This window comes from Lepidochelys olivacea, assembly GCF_965140295.1.
Source record: "Lepidochelys olivacea isolate rLepOli2 genome assembly, chromosome: 17".
NCBI lineage: Eukaryota > Metazoa > Chordata > Testudines > Cheloniidae > Lepidochelys > Lepidochelys olivacea.
The window spans coordinates 9,194,166-9,214,661 of record NC_140427.1 but is presented as its reverse complement, the minus strand read 5'-3'; the positions used below and the strand labels follow the sequence as shown (position 1 = coordinate 9,214,661).

Below are 20,496 nucleotides of genomic sequence, written 5' to 3'. Positions count from 1 at the left end.
TTACAAGATAAATGGAACTGAGAATCGTAGCCTCAGGAAAGTAATGTTGTGTCCCCTTTATTTCCCATCAGGAATTGACAAGGAGAATGTCGAACTCTCCCCCACCACAGGACACTCCAACAGCGGGAGGACACGCCATGGGTCCGCAAGTCAAGTGCAAAAGCAGCGAAGCGCTGGCAGTTTCAAACGTCACAGCTCTAAAAAGATAGTGTGAAGCTTTTTTTTTTTTTTTAACTGACTTATGTACCTGGGCTTCACTAGTGGCCCTCCACCAGTTGTGATGCTGCACTTAATTCTTAACGTTCCCATCCCACCAGCCATGTTGCCAGATGATCAACTCTTAAAACATTGCCTGAATTTTAATGCCTTCTTTTCTTCTGTTTTTTTGGTTTAAGCCAGTATTTCAGAACCATTCAACGGAACCATTTGTAGATCCTGAAGAACTTCGTAGATGAATGAAGTATGGAATTCTTTACAGTGCAGTACAGTCGCTGTCCAAATATGAAAGCCATTTCTCATAGACCGTTTTACCTTGCTTCTGTTATATGCCTTGTTAGTTTCTTCTTTAAAGAAAAGTGTTACTGTTTAATCCTGTTTTGCACACTTTTCAAGTTAATGGCTTCATGAGCCGGGGAAGTACTATAATCCTTGTTAATTCAAACCCTTCAGATTTTTAGCTGTGGACTTTTTTTTACCATACTTAAAAGTAACCTTGAAATTAGCCACAGTGCAGTAAACCTAACCAGAGGTGGTTGATAAATTAAATCTTTAGTAATTAGCAATAAATTTAAGAGGACGAGGAGGCCACTTGTGTCTCTTCATTTGTCAGAACGTAGCTTCATATATTTAGGACTGTATATGGACCAGACTGGACAAACTGACTTTTTCCAAAGTACATTTATTTTTTGCTGAACTTTGACTGCACTAAAAGAAATGGATGTGTAGAGAAAAAGCAAATCATCAAGAACTGACTATTAATTATGCTCTCTTAGTAGCTGCTTGGAAAATGTATTACTTTTTATGTTACCACATATCCTATATGTTACTTTTGCCCTTTCCACCAATTTTATGCACCTTCAAGAAATTCCTGACAGAATAACTGTTTGGGAAAGTTGTCTGAAGTAACTTTCAACTCCCTCAGAATTGTGTTTGGCAAAGCTGCTTGTGTGCTGCCCAAGCAATGATACAAAATCATTAATGTTCACTTCAGTGCAAAATGGTACATGAATTTAAAAATAGCTGACATCTTTGTCAGACAGGTTTTGTATGAATGTTTGCAATGCAATTTCTGCTATCAGCATAGACATTTCTCTCAAATTTTTATAGGAGAATTTTCAATTTTTTTTTTTAATTTGCAAAAATTATGTTTTGGGTTTATAAGAAGTAAACTGAAATTGCTTTCTAGCACTGTGAAAGATTCATCAACTTACAGTAGTATATTAACAATGGATGACTGTGATAATATGCTGCTATGTTGAATGATATGTAATGAAGCAGCACAAAGTGCTACAAATACTATCTTTATGGACTAAAAACATGCGGAACATTTTGATCTCAGAGGTAAATATAAATTCTGACAAAGGAGGGCATGTCATCTGGGTGCTCATTTTAGGGCTAAATATATCTACTGTTAATGCCAGGTGGTCCCTGTTGTATGTTAGGATTTAGCAATTTATGAATGGCTTTAAAGAAAAAAGTATATCATATTAAAAAACAAAAACACCTCCCATAGTGCGATTTCAGTAGTGGCTTTCAGTAAATCAAACTCCACAGCTAAATTAATAGAGAATGGTACAATTAAGTGTTCAGATTGTATTGATATAGCACATTATTCACATTTATTCACACAGTAACAGTGTAACATGTTTATGTAAATAAAAATTTGCCTTTATTGTATTGATTCAGAAAATAACAATTTAATTTTTTTAATTTGTTTACAGTCCTGGAAAAACTCTGAACACAAACTTAATATGCAAATAGTTTGCCAAAATAAGAGGAAAACTTAGAATTAGTAGTTATCTTGAACTAGATATGTTGGAAAATATTGAAGACTTGTGCAATTAACCAAACTTTTTTTATTCTTGATCATGTAGGAGCTGCAGTAGAAACTTAATTATTAAAATTCTACAAAAGCTATGTATGAAATGGATTATGAGGATAGAACTGAATTTAGGAATAGAGCAATGACCAATGCCAGGTACTAAGCTGCTATGCATTCATAACCTTGGATATCACAGATAAAATCTCTTCCATCTAGTACATCCAATTGTGTAGTAGTCAGTTTCAAAATCTCTGTCCTTTTAAAACCTTGATCATATTGAATCAAGCTCATTCTAGCCCTGTCAGTTTTCTAAGTGTTCAGTTTTGTTAAAGATTATGAATCCTAAAGAAAACTCACTAATATATTTTTTCTCACCATAAGGCTGGGAAATCTTTTAAAGGTAATATGCTGTTACAAAATAGAAGCTTTTTGCTCTTTCAGTTTCCCTGGTGAGCTAATTTTCAAAAATACTGCATTTTTCGTGTTTATTACCAAATCAGTTTGGATTGGGTTGAGTGTATTTAAAACTACCTTTTCCAATGTTTTGAGATTGCCTGACGAAATTGGAATTCATAAAAAGTGTGCATTTCAAATGTGTATGTTGTGAAATCAAAATACAGTGATCAAAATTATCTTTCATGTGAGAACCGCAGGAGTGTCTCAGTACCCACTTGACCAAAACTGATTTCATGTAAGATAGGCAATAAGTAACTCACCTTAGTAAATGTCATTGGGTGGGAGGGATTGTCTTAACATTTCTACCATTGAGTTGGGTCAGAAGATCTGAACCTTCTAGAGCAGGGGTGCCAAACTCATTTGGAGGAGAAGGCTGTATTCTATGGTTTATTCTAGTTTGTGGGCCAGCGTATACATTCAGGACCATATACTCCCCCACATTGTACAGTGGAACAGCCACCAATGTTGGTCGGAGGGTTGCAAAGAGATCAAGGGAAGAACATGGTCTTTATATAGTGACTAACTATCTAGTGATAAGTTATTTGTTCAGTGCCTTATTGTCACATTCTTCACTCAGAAAATCTGCTCCCTAGTAAAATCTGCTCTCCACTGCTATTTTTGTCTTTTTCTTTCTCATGTTCTTTCTTAATTTCTTATTCTCCTTTCTTTCTGTGTCGTGCCCCCCCCCCCCTTGTCTTTGAGTCTTCTGCCCTTCTCTCTGCATTTCATTCCCTGGGGCAACTGCCACTTCCTAACACAGTGTGCTTCATTCCCTCCCCCTGGCACCCATTCCTTTTACTAAAATGGTCAGTGATGAAGTGAGCTGTAGCTCACGAAAGCTTATGCTCAAATAAATTGGTTAGTCTCTAAGGTGCCACAAGTACTCCTTTTCTTTTAGTGATTAAATAGTTAATGATAAGCCTGAAGTATAATCACTGAGCCTTTGATATTCCAGTCTGATTAACAGGGAACGGAGGAGTTCACACCTCTGAGTCCTTGTTTCAGACAGCTGCAGACTCAGCAGCCGTCACTGCATTGGTTACACTCTGTTCACATTTTAAGGTGATCTCTGCAGCCATGGGGCCTAGACACTTTGATTTACGGGAAAGCTTAGATTTTGGAGACTCTGAATCTGACATGCAGACCACATAAATACATCACGGGGACCGTACGTTTGACACCCCTGTTTTAGAGCATGTTTATCCATTATGCATTAACCACATTAAGTACTGTAAAGACGATTGACATTTTATTGTTTGTGTTTGTATTTTCCCTGACTTAAAGTTAACTCGGTAGTATTTTAATAGTGCATAACCTACCTGTTAATTATACCAACGCTTCTGCTTTAATGTGCATGCAATTTATTTTCCATGAAAAGGAAACATTTCAAATAAGTATTTTGTGGACTGAGCATTTGGGAAAGTGCCAGTGCTCTATTCCTAATTGGTTTGTAGCTTTTAGGGCTTTTTCTGTTTCATTCTAAGGTTAATATTTTTCAGATGTAATGAAGCACGTCTTAATGTTATGCAACAGACTTACCACAGACAGTCACTTTTAGTGTTGGCCACACTTTTTTTTAATGCAGTATATTCACCTGTAAATAGATTTTGTGTAAAATTTGACAAAGTATATTTACTACACTGTAAATACATGTGACAATATATTGTATTATTTTGCTTTTTTGTAAAGCAGTTAGTTGCTGTATATGTATAACATACAAATTTGATTATTCTAGTGTTAGTAATTGTTAACTACTACTTCTCCTTCCTGCTGGTGCGTTGTCATTTAAAGAAGAAAAAATGCTGTGTACGATAAACGTACACGCTGTACGATAACTTACTATTTCCATTTGGGCCTCAACTTCGAAAATGTTTCCTTGATTTACAATCCTGTTACTATTGTAAGCAAGCGTGCAGCAGCCAGTGAGAATCCTGCTGACTCGAACACAGTTGGTAACTTGTAGGTAAAAACTGTAGAAATCATAGTTTCAAATAATTGTTGTTCACCCTATTTTCCCCTCATGTATGTACTTCCCTTTTTTTGAAGTAAAATGTAAATTCAACCTGCTTTGAGTTGTTTGGGGGTCATTGGCTGCTAGGGTTCACGGCTGACCTTTTTATTCTCATCATTTTCTTGTCCCTCAGGGTACTGGGATTTGTTTTATTCTTTTGGAAGCTAGAGGTGGGTGTGAACCAAGAACCTAAAGCTCATCAAGGTCAGAAGGATTCTTCTGCTGACTTCAGTGGGGAAGTCCACAATCGTGTTTAAAGCTGGTGATGTGGATTTGTGGCTGTGAATACTGCTGAATGCTTTTTCTCCATAATTGTTTGTTTCTAGATCATGGTTAAACTAATTGTTCCAAATTCTGCCCTCTGTTAAGCGTGAAACAACTCCTATTGACTTAAAAGATGGCTAATATCTAGTAGCAGAGCAATTTCATGTCACCTCACATCAGTCAAAATCAGTTTATCATTTAAATAGCTCAGTATTTCAAACCCATTCATTTTTAAATGTAAATTTAGTTTTTTAATAACTAAAGGTGGCTGCTTAGTCTTTCTAAAAAAATCTTACAGTATATTCTGTCTATTCAAGCTTATTTTAGAAGCCTGGAATTTCAAGTATGAATTAAGTATCAATTAAAGGCAACTTTTGTGGCAGCAGCTTAATTATAATTGAGTCTGTTTTCTTCCATGTGAAAATATTACTTTCCTGTTTAAAATGTATAAATGCTTATATTCGGCCTTTTTTCTGAATTGGTAAAAGATGTCAGAGAACATATTCTCACACTTGATAGTTGCTGCAAACTAAACATTGCGTCATTTGACCCTAGATCAGTGAAGAATACATTTATACACTCTACCACACGTACATGCATGTGCGCACACAGTACAGATCTACTGATTTTTGTAATGCAGAATGCTGCCCTCGCCAACAGGTGGGACTGCGTGAAAGTAAGAGTAGCAGTTTCTGAAGATGTTTTTGTAGGGGGTTGGGTTTCCCTAATTTGGTATCCAAAATGAGAGAGCAGTAATGCCATATTTTCCAGTCCCTTTTTAAACTAGCATCGTTATTAGTCTGGGTAATTATAGACATGTGCACTTGCTGTATTTTCCCCCTCCCCCCCCCCATGTAAAACTGCTATGGTGCAGGGCAAAGCAAGCTACCTCTGGCTAGTGATAGTGAAAATTGTGCTCTTCAGGGGCCAAAAGATAGGAGCAAGTTCTTCTTTGAGTGGTGTCTCTGTGGGTGCTCCACTTTTGGTGTCGTTGTACCCCTGTGCTCGTAGCCAGAGATTTAAGTTAGCAGTGCCCCGGTTGGGCCGCACATGAGCAGTCTCCGTCTCGCACTGCTTCAGGCTGTTAACTAGCGCTGTGCGACCAACACCTCGCACCCTCTCTCTTGCCCCCCAGTTCCTTCTCTACCACCATTGGCTTGACTCGGAGCACTCTGCAGGGCCTCACAGCTAGAAATAATCTTTTTCCTGTCCCTTTAGCAGTAGTTCCTAGTTCTTAGTTAGAATACAATAGACTATTTTCCCTTCCTACCTTATCCCTGTCTTAAAAAAAAATTTAAAATTCCTCATAGGACTGTAAGTTTTTGAGTTTTTCCTGATCGCAGTGGCACTTTCCTCTTCTATCTTGCCACATCACTGAGAGAATAAGCTCCCCCGGGGCATGCCTGGCTCCCCAGGCTTTAAACGCTAGACTAACTGCCAGCTTTCAATACCCCTCTCAGACGGACATTCAGGGCGTCCACTGTCTCAGTGAGAGACATATACTGCGAAAGTGCTCGTACTGTCAAAACTGGAAAGCCCGCACGAGAAAGGCAAGGGATTTACAAGTAAAACTTCTCATGGAGAAATCTCTTCGCCCAGCATCTGAGCCTGAGGTACGAACCTCTCTTGGCCAGAAATTGCCGACTGCTGCCTCAGAGAAAGGCTCCTCTTTCAGGGGAAAAGATCCTGAACAGCCTGCCAAGAAGGTAGCAAAGAAACGGCACCACGTCCCCAGCTTTGGAGTCGACCAAGAAAAAGCACTCTGATAGAGGCCAAATGCTCCCAGTATTGACCACACCTAGGGTGACCAGATGTCCCGATTTTATAGGGACAGTCCCAATATTTGGGGCTTTGTCTTGTATAGGTGCCTATTACCCCTATCCCAGTTTTTCACACTTGCTGTCTGGTCACCCTAACCACACCGGCCATATCAACAGACCAGATCCCTCTGGTACCGACAGTACTGAGAAACCCAGAGCTCCTAAGCAGTTGAGCTCTGTCAGAGGTGCTAAGGGGAAAGTGAAACCCCATGCTGCGGCACTGACAACAGCAAAGGCCATTGGTAGCAAGCATACCTGTGCTAATGCTGCCAACTTCTGCTGGTACTGTGCCGATCAGCTCACTCCAGCACACTGTACTGAGCTCCACCGGCACCGAGACCGGGCACGTCACAGCAGTTCCTCTGTCATACAGACTTACCAGTTTCATCGGTACTGCAGTCTCCTCTCCTCTGCACCGACGGTACCGCAGTACTTAGCCAGCCCAGCTCTCCACAGCTTTCAATGTAGTTCTTTAGGGGGGAGGACGATGCAGAGGAGGATATATGGCACTCGCCCCACCTTTCCTCTCCTGTGTCTACACCCACTACACAGGCCCTACCAAGCGTGGGCTTCCCTTTAAACTTTACAAATCAACCCTGGTATGGCCAACCCTGGATGCCCACCATGCCCTTCCAACTGCAATGGCCATTCTGGCAGCCATGAGCTCCATACCCACAAAAGGAAGTACCCACCACTCTGCCCACAACTGGGGCACCTCAACCACCCATATGGCCATCAAAGGCACCTTCTGCTGTCTCAGAACATAGGGCTAAAGAACAGGAGCAATTCTCGGACCCAGACAAACCAGCTGACATTCAATTGTCATCTTCCTCACCAGATGACACGATTATGCCTCCACCTCCCACCACTGCAGATGATATCAAGCAGTTTCAGGAACTTTACAAGAGAGTGGCCACTTTCCTAGACATCTCTCTGGAAGAGGTCCAGGAATCTCGCCACAAGCTAGTGTACATATTACACATGTCCACTTCATCCAATATCACCCTTCCCATGAATGATGCAATTATGGACCCTGTGAAGTTGATTCGATTCCACCTACCTGTAAAAGGTCTGATAAGAAGTATTATGTGCCAGCCAAGGACACTGAATTCCTTTTCTCACTTCCAACGCTGAACTCACTCGTTATCGACACGTTGAATGAACAGGGTAAACAACAATATTATAGAAACACCCTGTATGATAAAGACTGGAAACGTCTCGACCTATTGAGCTGTAAAGCATACTTTGCTGTGACATTACAATTGAGAATTGCCAGCTATGAAGCCCTAATATGCCAGAATACGATCACAATAATTACACAAGTCTCTCGGAATTTATAAACTTTATTCCAGATGACAAAAATGATCAATACAAAGCATTCATCACAGAGGACCAACCTATCACCAGAACAGCTCTCCAAGCTGCCCTTGACTCTGCTGACTCCACAGGAAGATCCATAGCAACAGCAGTTGTTATGAGGAGAGCCTCCTGGCTTCATCTATCCGGTTTCCCAAAGCCAGTGCAGTCCACCATAGAAGACTTACCTTTCAAAGACTTGGTGGGATAACTCGCATGACTGGAGTACTGTCATGGATGGGTATAAACTGTTCAGGAAGGACAGGGAGGCCAGAAAAGGTGGGGGAGTTGCACGGTATGTAAGGGAGCAGTATGACTGCTCCGAGCTCAAGTATGAAACTGCAGAAAAACCTGAGAGTCTCTGGATTAAGTTTAGAAGCCTGAGCAACAAGGGTGATGTCGTGGTGGGAGTCTATAAACCACCAGACCAGGGGGATGAGATGGACGAGGCTTTCTTCTGGCAAGTTGCAGAAGCTACTAGATGGCACGCCTTGGTTCTCATGGGCGACTTCAATCATCCTGATATCTGCTGGGAGAGCAATACAGCGGTGCACAGACAATCCAGGAAGTTTTTGGAAACTGTAGGGGACAATTTCCTGGTGCAAGTGCTGGAGGAACCAACTGGGGTGGAGCTCTTCTTGACCTGCTGCTCACAAACTGGGAAAAATTAGTAGGGGAAGCAAAAGTGGATGGGAACCTGAGAGGCAGTGACCATGAGATGGTCGAGTTCAGGATCCTGACACAAGGAATAAAGGAAAGCAGCAGAATACGGACCCTGGACTTCAGAAAAGCAGACTTTGACTCCCTCAGGGAACTGATGGGCAAGATCCCCTGGGAGAATAACATGAGGAGGAAAGGAGTCCAGGAGAGCTGGCTGTATTTTAAAGAATCCTTATTTAGGTTACAGGGACAAACCATCCCAATGTGTAGAAAGAATAGTAAATATGGCAGGCGACCAGCTTGGCTTAACAGTGAGATCCTTGCTGATCTCAAGCACAAAAAAGAGGCTTACAAGAAGTGGAAGATTGGACAAATGACTAGGGATGAGTATATAAATATTGCTCGGGCATGTAGGAATGGAATCAGGAAGGCTAAATCACACCTGGAGTTGCAGCTAGCGAGGGATGTTAAGAGTAACAAGAAGGCTTTCTTCAGGTATGTTGGCAATAAGAAGAAAGCCAAGGAAAGTGTGGGCCCCTTACTAAATGAGGGAGGCAACCTAGTGACAGAGGATGTGGAAAAAGCTAACGTACTCAATGCTTTTTTTGCCTCTGTCTTCACAAACAAGGTCAGCTCCCAGACTATTGCACTGGGCAGCACAGCATGGGGAGGAGGTGGCCAGCCCTCTGTGAAGGAAGAAGTGGTTTGGGACTATTTAGAAAAACTGGATGTGCACAAGTCCATGGGGCCGGATGTGTTGCATCTGAGAGTGCTAAAGGAATTGGCGGATGTGATTGCAGAGCCATTGGCCATTATCTTTGAAAACTCATGGCGATCAGGGGAAGTCCCGGAAGATTGGAAAAAGGCTAATGTAGTGCAGGCATCATGCTTTGTGTGTATAAAAGATCTTCTACACTTTCCACAGTATGCATCCGATGAAGTGAGCTGTAGCTCACGAAAGCTTATGCTCAAATAAATTGGTTAGTCTCTAAGGTGCCACAAGTACTCCTTTTCTTTTTGCGAATACAGACTAACACGGCTGTTACTTTGAAACCTGGTTCTCAAAGAGGGTCTCTAATCCCAATCTAAATTATTTCCCCTGATACCATACACCAGAATATGGATTATGTTTTAATAGCGATTCTCATGGACCAATTCCCTCTGGTACAGGTCACTGACCCTTCCATTTGTGATCACGTAACATCACTATGGTAATTACAGTAACTGCTTAAGTGGAAAAGTAATATTAGAGCCATAATTTATTTTGAGCTCTCTTTTAATACAGTTTAGCACCTGGATCCATGGAGGAAAGAACAGTGCCATCTGACCAGTAAGTGCTCCACAAATCACAATTGAAAAACCCCTGCTGTACTTGGTCCTGACACCACTATAATGTTACAAATGAAGAAGTTAGAGGACTCAGAATTCAGAGCTCAAAATATCGTCTTGGATGTGGTGGTAGAATTTTATATTCTGTGAGTAGTGGGATAAAATTGGAGAGATGCTAATTTAATGCTCACTCACTCACAATTCCTGCGGTACTCCTTTAATCCACAGAAGTCCATAATGTGAAATTGATTATTCTGAAACTCTCAGATGTGTGTTTGTATAAACATATCCAAATTGCCACATCTCTAAATAACTCTTCTTTTCATACAGCCTCAGCCATTCCAGGTATTGCATGTTAAACCTGCAGATACTACTGATGACTGTAATAAGATCTAACATGTTGATAGTTCTTTGTATCTTCAAAGTGCTCCATAAACACCCACATTAAAATTCACACAGTTCCTCTGAGGTGGGTAAATATCCTCACTCCACAAATAGCGGAAACAAATTGACTCATTCAAAACCAGAGGCTGTCATTGTCACAGCTAAGACTAGACTTATCTCCAACTACTTCACCACACTAAGTGACTGGATAACAAGGGAAATATTTCAGGTGACAAGGGAAGAATCCTGTCTGTGCAGGGAAGTGAGGCTTTTCAAAGTCATCTGTGTCACTACATGATAATAAGGGAGAATGATCCGTTTCTTGTAGCAGTTGGCTGGCAATTGTGATTGATTTTTAAACATCTTGTAAATGTGCCCAGTGTTATCATGGACCCAATATAAACTTCAGTGGGCATGTTCAGATTCAAAGCATCAGCCTACACTCCACAAGGTAGAAATATTTGGACAAACAAATCTCTGTTGCCTTGGTCTTGTCTGGAGCTCTTCCCAGGTACAGATTCAATTGCTGGGATGAGCTGTTCAGAAACGGATGGATAACTTTCCCTCTAGTTAGTGAAGTCCAGTATAAAAATCCTCATGCAACAGAAACATCTCTGCCAGTCACAGGCTCAGTCTATTTAACCTTCCACCTCTCCAAATTTGGGCTGGAGCCTTTGGATTAAACTCTGCCTTCAGATGTGTGTGTGCACAACTCCCCCTGGAGTGTATGTGGGGATATGCACATTGTACGGGAGAATTCAACCTGCTGTGTCCAATTGCATTCCTTTTCCACTTAAGACCCATCCATTTGCAATGACTATAGTCCTTTTTTGGGTCCCTTTCCATGCTCATGGATCAATCCTAGCCATGTCCCTTCAGGTGATGTCCCTGGGAAGTTGGAGGAGGCAGCAATGCCTTCAGACCCTCATGGGGCAGAATTTTTTCTTATGATTTGCTGTAAAATTGTCCCCTCTTTACCTGCAAGAAACTGCTTTGGAAAAACCTCCAACTCCTCAGTTTCACTCAGGCTATTAATTCAGCTCAGCAGCCATTTTTTGGTCCATATTCTTCAAAGTACTGGAAGACTATCCCTGGTGAAATGTGAATTTCCGCCGTTCAAGCCATTCAAAGGCACTCTAGAATGGGCTCGTTGCAAAGCCGTCATTAAAGACGGGAAAGTCAAAGAGCTGGGGACGCTCAAGCCCCATTTTTTTAAAGATAGGATGTTATTTTCAGTCCCAGAATGAACTGCTCACCAATTACTTTGTACAAAGGCACCACACCGGGAATTCCTGTTCTTTTGTAGCTGCTACTTTAGTTCACACTTGCGGATGTTTTGCTAGCTTGGTTTCCTTGCACTTAAATCGCTTTCATGTTCTCTGTCTAGCTATCCGTGCATCGCAGCCAATAGGCTCTAGGGAAAGGGGCCCCAAACAGTGGTACAGGTGCCAGTGGTGGAAGACAAGCTTCTTGGAAGTGGTAGGTCAAAGACTCTTAGGTTTGGGAGGAGGAGGGGTTCTCCCCCACCCCAGTTTCAAAGCCGCGGCCCGCTAGGAAATCGGTGAGAGGCACAGTGCCCTCTTGGGCTTGTTCAGTCAGAGTGGTGAATGAGAGTTGCTGGGCATGCCGGCAGAGTGGTTTTATTCAGCGGGTGGGCGCTGGGGCTATGCAGCTGGACCTGGGGCACGCAGCCGTGCCTGCCTTTCTGCTAGGCCGAGCCCTCCGCACGGGCGTCGCCGAGCCATGCAGCTGGAGGGGAACGTGGGGGCCCCATCTAGTAGCACCAGAGCTCTCATCCCAAAGAGCCGCCGTGCCTGGGTCACAGCTGCTGCAAAACCTCCAGCCGCTCGGAGCTGCGGGATCCAAACCTCCCGCAAGGAAGCCGCTGCAAAGCAGGGGCCCCTGGTGCTGCCCAGGCTGCGGCCTGGCTCTGGCGTGCAGGGGGAATTCCCTCCTGCCTCTGCAGCGCCAGGGGCACGTGGGCGTGACGGGTCGGCTTGGATGGTACCGCCGGGCTCTTCGGCCTCGGAGCAGCTGGCTGGCTGCGACCTGAGCTTTCCCCAGCAGGGGGAGACCCTGAGCAGTTTATCCAGCATCTCAGGGCCCTGCTGAGGAGGGTCTGGAGCTGCTGAGGAGCAAAAGGGGCCTCTTGGAGCAGCTTGGTGCCCAGGTAAAGTCCCCACTGCCAGGCAAGGCTCCCCTGTGTCTGCCCCTCGCCTCTGGGACCCTGCCCCTGTGCCCAGCCCCCCCACCACAGGCCCCCTGCCCCATACACACAGCCCCCCCCCCGCCCTGCCCCTATACACACAGCCCCCCTGCCCCTGTGCCCAGCTCCCCCCACCGCAGCCCCCGCCCTGCCCCATACACACAGCCCCCCCCGACCTGAGCCCCTGCCCAGCCCCCCCACCGCAGCCCCCACCCTGCCCATATACACACAGCCCCCCTGCCCCTGTGCCCAGCTCCCCCCACCGCAGCCCCCGTCCTGCCCCTATACACACAGCCCCCCTGCCCCTGTGCCCAGCCCCCTGCCCTGTCCCATACACACAGCCCTCCCCGACCTGAGCCCCCTGCCCCTATACACACAGCCCCCCTGCCCCTGTGCCCAGCTCCCCCCACCGCAGCCCCCGTCCTGCCCCTATACACACAGCTCCTCCCTGCCCCTGTGCCCAGCTCCCCCCACCGCAGCCCCCGTCCTGCCCCTATACACACAGCCCCCCTGCCCCTGTGCCCAGCCCCCTGCCCTGTCCCATACACACAGCCCTCCCCGACCTGAGCCCCCTGCCCCTATACACACAGCCCCCCTGCCCCTGTGCCCAGCTCCCCCCACCGCAGCCCCCGTCCTGCCCCTATACACACAGCTCCTCCCTGCCCCTGTGCCCAGCTCCCCCCACCGCAGCCCCCGTCCTGCCCCTATACACACAGCCCCCCTGCCCCTGTGCCCAGCCCCCTGCCCTGTCCCATACACACAGCCCTCCCCGACCTGAGCCCCCTGCCCCTATACACACAGCCCCCCTGCCCCTGTGCCCAGCTCCCCCCACCGCAGCCCCCGTCCTGCCCCTATACACACAGCCCCCCTGCCCCTGTGCCCAGCCCCCTGCCCTGCCCCTATACACACAGCCCTCCCCGACCTGAGCCCCCTGCCCCTATACACACAGCCCCCCTGCCCCTGTGCCCAGCTCCCCCCACCGCAGCCCCCGTCCTGCCCCTATACACACAGCCCCCCTGCCCCTGTGCCCAGCCCCCTGCCCTGCCCCTATACACACAGTCCCCCTCTGCCCAGCCTCCCTGACCTGAGCCCCAGCCCAGCCCCCGCACCGCAGCCCCCCGCCCTGCCCCTATACACACAGCTCCTCCCTGCCCCTGTGCCCAGCCCTCCTTGACCTCAGCCCCCTGCCCCTGTGAACACTGCTCGTGAACACAGCTCCTGCCCACCACAGCCCCCCTGTGGCCACAGCTCCCACACCAGAGAACCCTGCCCCATACACACACTTGCCCCTGTACAGCCCACCCTACTAGCACCCCTGCCCTGGTACAGCCCCTTTACCAGCACCCCCTGCCCCTGTACACACAGCACCCCTCCACCAGCACCCCCTGCCCAGCCCCCCAACAAGGGCCCCCCCGCCCCGTAGACACGTCTCCCTTACCAGAGCCTCCCTTTCTGTGTACAGTTGCCTCACCGGAGCCCCCTGCTCCTGTACACGAGCCCCCTTACACCTGCATCCCTTTCCGTGTACACATCTCCCATCACCAGAGCCCCCCAGGACCTGTACATATGCACCCCATCACTGGAGACTCCCTTCCCCTGTGTGTATACACACACACACACACACACACACACACACCCCGCCCCTGTACACACAGCTCCCCACCACCGCAGCCCCTTGCCCTTGTGTACACACAGTGTGAAAGACAATCATACTAATGGCTGCTTCACTGGGTTTCTTTTTGATGTGCTGTCTAAAAACCTGCTGTGTTTAAATATGTGCGTTATAATCGACATCTTAGGTTTCCTTAGGCATTTATATTACTAGAGCATCTGGCAATACTTAAATCAAGCCTATTAAGGCCTAAAATGTGCACGAAAAGGAGACATTTGTATGTGGTACATCAAACATCATTTTTGTAGGAAGGTGTTATGTGAACCACCAAAATTTGGAAACCACTGGTGTAATGAATTCAGGACACCTGGGTTCAAATCCTGCCTCCGCCACAGACTCTGTGAGACCTAGGCCAAGTCACCTAATCTGCACTGTCATAGTCCCCATCTGAAGAGTGGGGGGTTATACTTCCCCAGCACGCAGGTGTGCTGAGGATAAATCCATTAAGGGTTCTGAGTTGCTCGGATACTACCGTGATGAGCCATAAAGTACATAGACAGGAATATAGTGTTTGTTTTTATTCACAATTAGGCTTTCAGAAAAGCTACAGCCAATCAGTACTCTGATACTACGGGGAGTGGTAGTGACCGCTCTACTTCAAAGCAATTGTGTTTCTTTCCCCAGCTAAAGTTCCTGATTTATAGGTGGTGCGTCCCATAAGTGTTGCAAAATTTGTTTCTTCAGCTGGCTGTCAGTACGTTTCAGAGGCTCACCAATGAAAATAAAGCCCAGGGAAACCGGGCGGTTTGGAGAGTTTAGAATAGTGTTTCTTTTTATGAGACTTGTTAGAACAAATAAAGGTTTGTGCTTCAAAGCTGTAAGGGAGAAAGATATCTCACGACTGCAACCTTAGGGATATTGAAATGGTATGGGCAATAAGTGGCCAAGAGTAACTCTGTGTGCACCTCATTTGAAATATAAAATTGTATTTTAAATAGCTGTCTTAGATACAGTCCAAAAAAGAAAGCATCAGAGAAACGAGGGAGATTGGTCAGGTTGGGGGAAGAGCCACTGGAAAATTGTTTCCATATAACAATAAGGGTGAGATTCTCATAATCACTCAAGGTTAGTCTAACTTTGCCACCAACTTCAGTGGGAGCACAGTTAGGGCCAATACTGAGTGCTTCCTTCTGGCTTTGTGCAGCTTGGTTTTAAATGTCTCAAACAATTGTCCTTGCCAGAGGCCGTGGGTGTAAGTGAACTCTTGAGCAGCGAGTTCTTTTCCTGAGCTCTAGCGTCAGTAGCTCTCCTTAATGTCCACCTTTTCCTCCTATCATCCTAACTAACGCCTGTGAATGTTCTCCCCAGGCTGGCTCCCCGGGGACCTTGGTTCCATCGATCGCTGCATGAGCTCAAGTCATTTAACTTCGCCGGGTCTCAGTTTCCTCATCTATAAAATGAGGAAGGGTGCTACTTCACCCCCTTTGTTAAAGTGCTTTACAGTCTGTAGAGGGTTAAGTCTGTCTAAGGAATGTGGATGCCCACTATAACTGACTGATTCAAATTAATAGGAATTGAGCATCCCAATCCCCTCCAGGGCTTCGGAAACCCCATATCAGTATAACAGCCAAGTGCAGAAGAGGCAAGGCAGGGCAAAGCCCAGCTGGGTCTCCCTCTCCCAGGATATGTCTGGGGCATAACCCTCTCTCAAGGACCCTCATCTTTGAGGGGTACCAGATCCTAGGTAATCCCAGTAATGGCAACAGTAACAGCTCCAGATGCTAGAGGCGGAAGTAGGACTGCCTTGTCCCATTTAACGATGGGCATCATCCTCTGCCTGAGGACTGGCTGTTTGCTGTGACCTGTCTCCCTCTTGCAACCTTTCTTGCTCCCATCCATGTGTTTCCCACATCCCCCTTCCCCCTTCCTGTGCTGCTCCCCTGCTCACCCCCCTTTTTACTTGCTGCCTCCTGCCATTCCTGAGCCAATGGCTGCCCACATAAGTTAAATAAAGGACACTAAAAAGCCATCAAGTCTTCATCCTTCTCTGTGTTTTTGCCAACCCCTTCTCCCTTGTGAATTCAGCTTGTAAGCTCCTCTGAGTGGAAACCGTGTCTACCTCTGCCCAGGAGTCTTTGGGTGCTGCTGCAATACAAATAACAAGGACAATAGAGGAGGATAACTCGAGCCGTGACCCAATCCTGCAATGAGCTCTGCACTAGCATTCTCTTGCCTGCCCTCTTAAAGCCAGTGGGACTCCCCATTGTGAAGCTCATTGTGCTAAGTAACAGGTCTGCTGAGGCATGGATAGGAAGATGCGGAGCTTCATGCAGTAGTAGACAGCAAGGGGAGGGGTTTTTAAGTTCTCACATAGGGATGTGTGTGCAAGGAAAGCCATGTGAAGAGCTCTTGGTTGTACATGTAAGAGAGACCCACCCACCCTTAGATAAGCGTCTAAGTTGGCACACGGAAAGAAGATGGGTCAGGAGCAGCAGCATTGTATCAAAAGAGGACACTAGTTCAGTGTTCTGTAGCAATAAAAAAATACTAACGGCCCCCAAAGTCATCTCTGTACAGAGGGTAGCCAAAATGCTGTCTACATAGAGCTAGGCCCCTGAAGGCAGTAGGAGTAGATCAGCAAAACTGGGACAGAAAATTAAAACACATGTATTGGATTGACCTGGAGAAACTTACTTTCTAAGACTCCAATTCTGCAAGTGCACCTGCCTGGTGGGACCCCTGCAACCACAGGAAACACACTGCAGAATCAAGGCCCAATCAGGTAACGTGGTCCCTATTTAGCCATATTCACACAATAGAGACCATCCTAGGGGTTGCATGTTCACCCCAACATTGGGAAGAAGAGGAGGAGCATGCTTTGGCAGTGGGGAGAGAGCAATTGCAGGAAAGAAGGATTAAGTAGGATGAGCAAGGAGGGCACTGGGCACTAAGACTGTTAGGATCAATACTTAGCGCTGCCACCAGCGGGACCCACAGGGGCGGCATTTTCAAAAGTATCCACTAACTTTGAGTGTGTGATTTGAGACAGCTAGGTGTTGCTTTTCTGAGGTGCTGAGCAGCTGTGACTCCATCTGAAGCCCCAGGGGGGCACTCGAACCCTCTGCAAAGCAGCCACCTGGGAGATGGCCAAATTAGAGATCACACTGAAAAATGTGGGCCCTCGTGCTTTGGTGCATCAGTGGTGCGCGCGCTCTCTCTCTCTCTCAAAGAGGGGAATTATTGCCTCTGTAGAGGGAGGTTGAATTGTTCTATGTGAAGTGCCCTGTGGAAAGCCATAAATAACGGACTTGAGAGCAGATCTCCTTGGAAAAGGTGCAAGCAATGTTCACAGAAGGCTGTCTCTTTTTTCAGTATCGTGTTGGGTGCAGATTTGTGACCGGCTCTGCTCTGCACAGGAGTATTTGTTTGCCCAATATGTGCAAACAGAGCTGTGATCCCTGCTGCCAGGTGCTAGCTGTCCAGTGCAGCATGTAGGTACGCTCAGTACATATGTTCTAAGGGTTAGCGCAGCTGCCCCCGGGTTCTCTCATATTCTAAAAAGCACCAGTTCTCAGACTCTTTGATCATGGGTGCCGCATCTTAGCAGACGGCTCATCTCATGGGTCATCTCCCTAGCCCCATTTGATGTCACTTACATCCCTGGGCCAACCTCAGCTTCAGTGAAGTGTATTTAACATCTCGGCCAAATTGTGGACTCCTTATTCACGCTACTGAGCGGTTACTCATACAAGTAAGTCGATGGGATTGCTCATGTGAGCAACTGCTCACCAATGTGAGTAAAGGGGCCACCGTCTGACGCTGTGTCTTTGCTCTACCTTCCCTTCCCCTCTCTCTGGCCTGCAGCACGTGTGTGTCTGCCACATGGTCTCCTTAGCTTCCTCAAACAAGGAGAGCCAGCACCATGTGATCTGGCTCTCCTGCAACCGCAGCACACAAAGAACTGTGCAGCTATAAAGAAAATCCTCCCAGCTGCAGATACAGTTGTTGGAAGTGACACAATCGTCCCATCTGATCTCATTCCAGCCATGGCTATTCCCTAGGTACCATTAAGTATTCTGAGACAGGAGCCCTTGCTGAAGTTAGAAGATATCCTTCAGCATTCTGAGTAATGACCTGCCCAGACCCATCTGAAGAGCTGCAGAGAGCAGTACCTGCAGGCAGATGAAACCAATCTCACACTGAAAGAAGGGCATTTACTGTGTCAGCTCCAGATTGGAATCACGTGCTCTGCAAGGCAACTCCAGAAATTATTGATCTGATGCTTTTTTTTTTTTTTTGAGATGTTAATAGAGAAATCTGTGCTTTTTCACAAAGGCATGTGAAATCAATAATTAATTGGTCTCAGAGTACTGACAGGAGTTAATCTATCACTGTTTGTTTTTGATTATCCAATTCTTTAGTACCATGCTGGCTTGTTTTACCCAGGAATCTGTGCTTGCTTTGTAAATCATTACTATAATTGAACTAGCAATCAGAGGCCCTTTTCCCTCACTCTCGCAAGATCTCAGAGGCATGTATTAGTTCTGTGAGAAAAATGTCATTTGCCAGGCAGGTATGCAGTTACTCATTTTATTAGCATATTTGATTTGAGGAGAGCAATAACAATGATATAAGGTTTAGAAAACCTGACCTGTGAGGAAAAGTTAAAAAAATGGGGCATGTTTAGTCTTGAGAAAAGACTGAGGGGAAACCTGACAACAGTTTTCAAAGGGCTGTTGTAAAGAGGACAGTGATCAATTGTTCTCCATGTCCACGGAAGTTAGGACAGGAAGTAATTGACTTAATCTGCACAAGGGAGATTTAGGTTAGATATTAGGAACTTTCTAACTATAAGGATAGTTAAGTACTATAATAGGCTTCCAAGGGAGGTTGTGGGAATCCCCGTCACTGGAGGTTTCAAAGAACATGAGATGTTACACCTGGAGTATTGTCAAGTTTGCTTAATGCTTTTTAAAGCTCTCTGAGATCTTCAGATGAAAGATGCTGGAACGGGAAAGTATTAGCATTGTTGTATTTTCCAGTATATGCAGCATAAATGTATTGTGTGTTTCGTAGCCTTAAAATATTAAAGAAATGTGATCCAGTTGCCTGAATTCTCACGATGCCTCTCTCGGCACTGTGGGCAAAACACCAGGACTGAGACAAAACTATGCATTTTGAATCCTGCCCCTTTTTTACTCACATTAACAAAAAATAGAAAAACACTTAAGCAAGCAGGCAAAATAAATTCAGTCTGGCTGACCTAACAAGAGCGTAGTCTTCCACCGTCCCAATATGTGTGTGATCAGGACAAGCAATGCTACTCAGACACAGTACTGTGAATCTTCCATACTACTCATTGACACTGACCAACACAATTCATGTTTGCTGTGTTACAGCCGTAGAAATGTTACTTAAAAAATAGTTGCATAGTGAAAAACCGCAAGAACCAAATCTTGAATTAGATCTAACATGTGGTATTGCCTTTACAACGAAACATGTCTTACACCCTTTGAATAGGACTTGTTCTCGGGTGCTATGCCTTTAAGAGCTAGGCAGACTAGGAATTCTCTCTAAGGTAGGGTTTCTCACAACACATTTTTTGGTGGCCTCACAGTGCGGCCACCAGCTCTTGGTGGCCGCTCTGACAGTTTTTCCTAAAATACTTTAGGAAAACCAAATTCATATGCATGTCCAAATCATAGTAATTTATTTATGTAGGATTTTTTTTACAGATTCAATAATAAAAATAATGTACAGTTGTCTATTCTTTACTGGACCTAAACAAAATAGTAACACAAAGAAGGTGCTTTGCACATTCTTGTCTTTTTTCTTAGTGTTTCTTTTGCCCATTTTTTTTTTTTAAAACTTGCTAGCTACTAAGTCTGCAGCGAAAAGTGATACTAACAAACAGACAACTATCACTTTTCACAGCAGACTTACTCAGCCCTGTCAATCCTGGGACATACTGAGCTCTGGATGGGGTGGTGGGTAGGGAGGCAGGGGGACCCGGGGGCAATGGGCTACTAGGAGAGGCAGCGGGGGCCAGAGGTAATGGGAAACAGAGCCCAAAGCCCTGTGGCTGGAGCCTGCCACCTGTACCCCAGGGCTGTCGCCCAGCCCCACCACCCTTGGGAAGGTGGGGAACTCACTGGCTGCCTGCTCCTCCAGCTTTTGTTACTCCAGAGAGGGGCCACTGTTTCCCCCCTCCCTCATACCAATAACCACCCAGGAGGCTGTGACTGCAAGAAAAGCCCCCGGCGGCCCCATGTGGCCACGGTGGCTACATTTGAGAAACACTGCAGGTATAAAAGAATTGTCAATTGGAAGGAAGTCTAGTGCCGAATGAAAGACCCG

At 45.8% G+C, this 20,496-nt stretch overlaps 1 protein-coding gene across 3 annotated transcripts in view; it reads left to right on the top strand.

Moving 5' to 3' along the window:
- Positions 1–4,564, top strand: part of NF1 (neurofibromin 1) — a 168,252-nt gene extending 163,688 nt beyond the window's left edge. For all 3 annotated transcript variants that reach the window (XM_084650627.1, XM_084650626.1, XM_084650625.1), the window contains one exon: positions 72–4,564. In XM_084650627.1, the coding sequence (XP_084506753.1) occupies positions 72–214 (143 nt within the window). In that variant the 3' untranslated portion in view covers positions 215–4,564. The remainder of the gene's footprint in view (positions 1–71) is intronic.
- Positions 4,565–20,496: the final 15,932 nt, after the last annotated feature.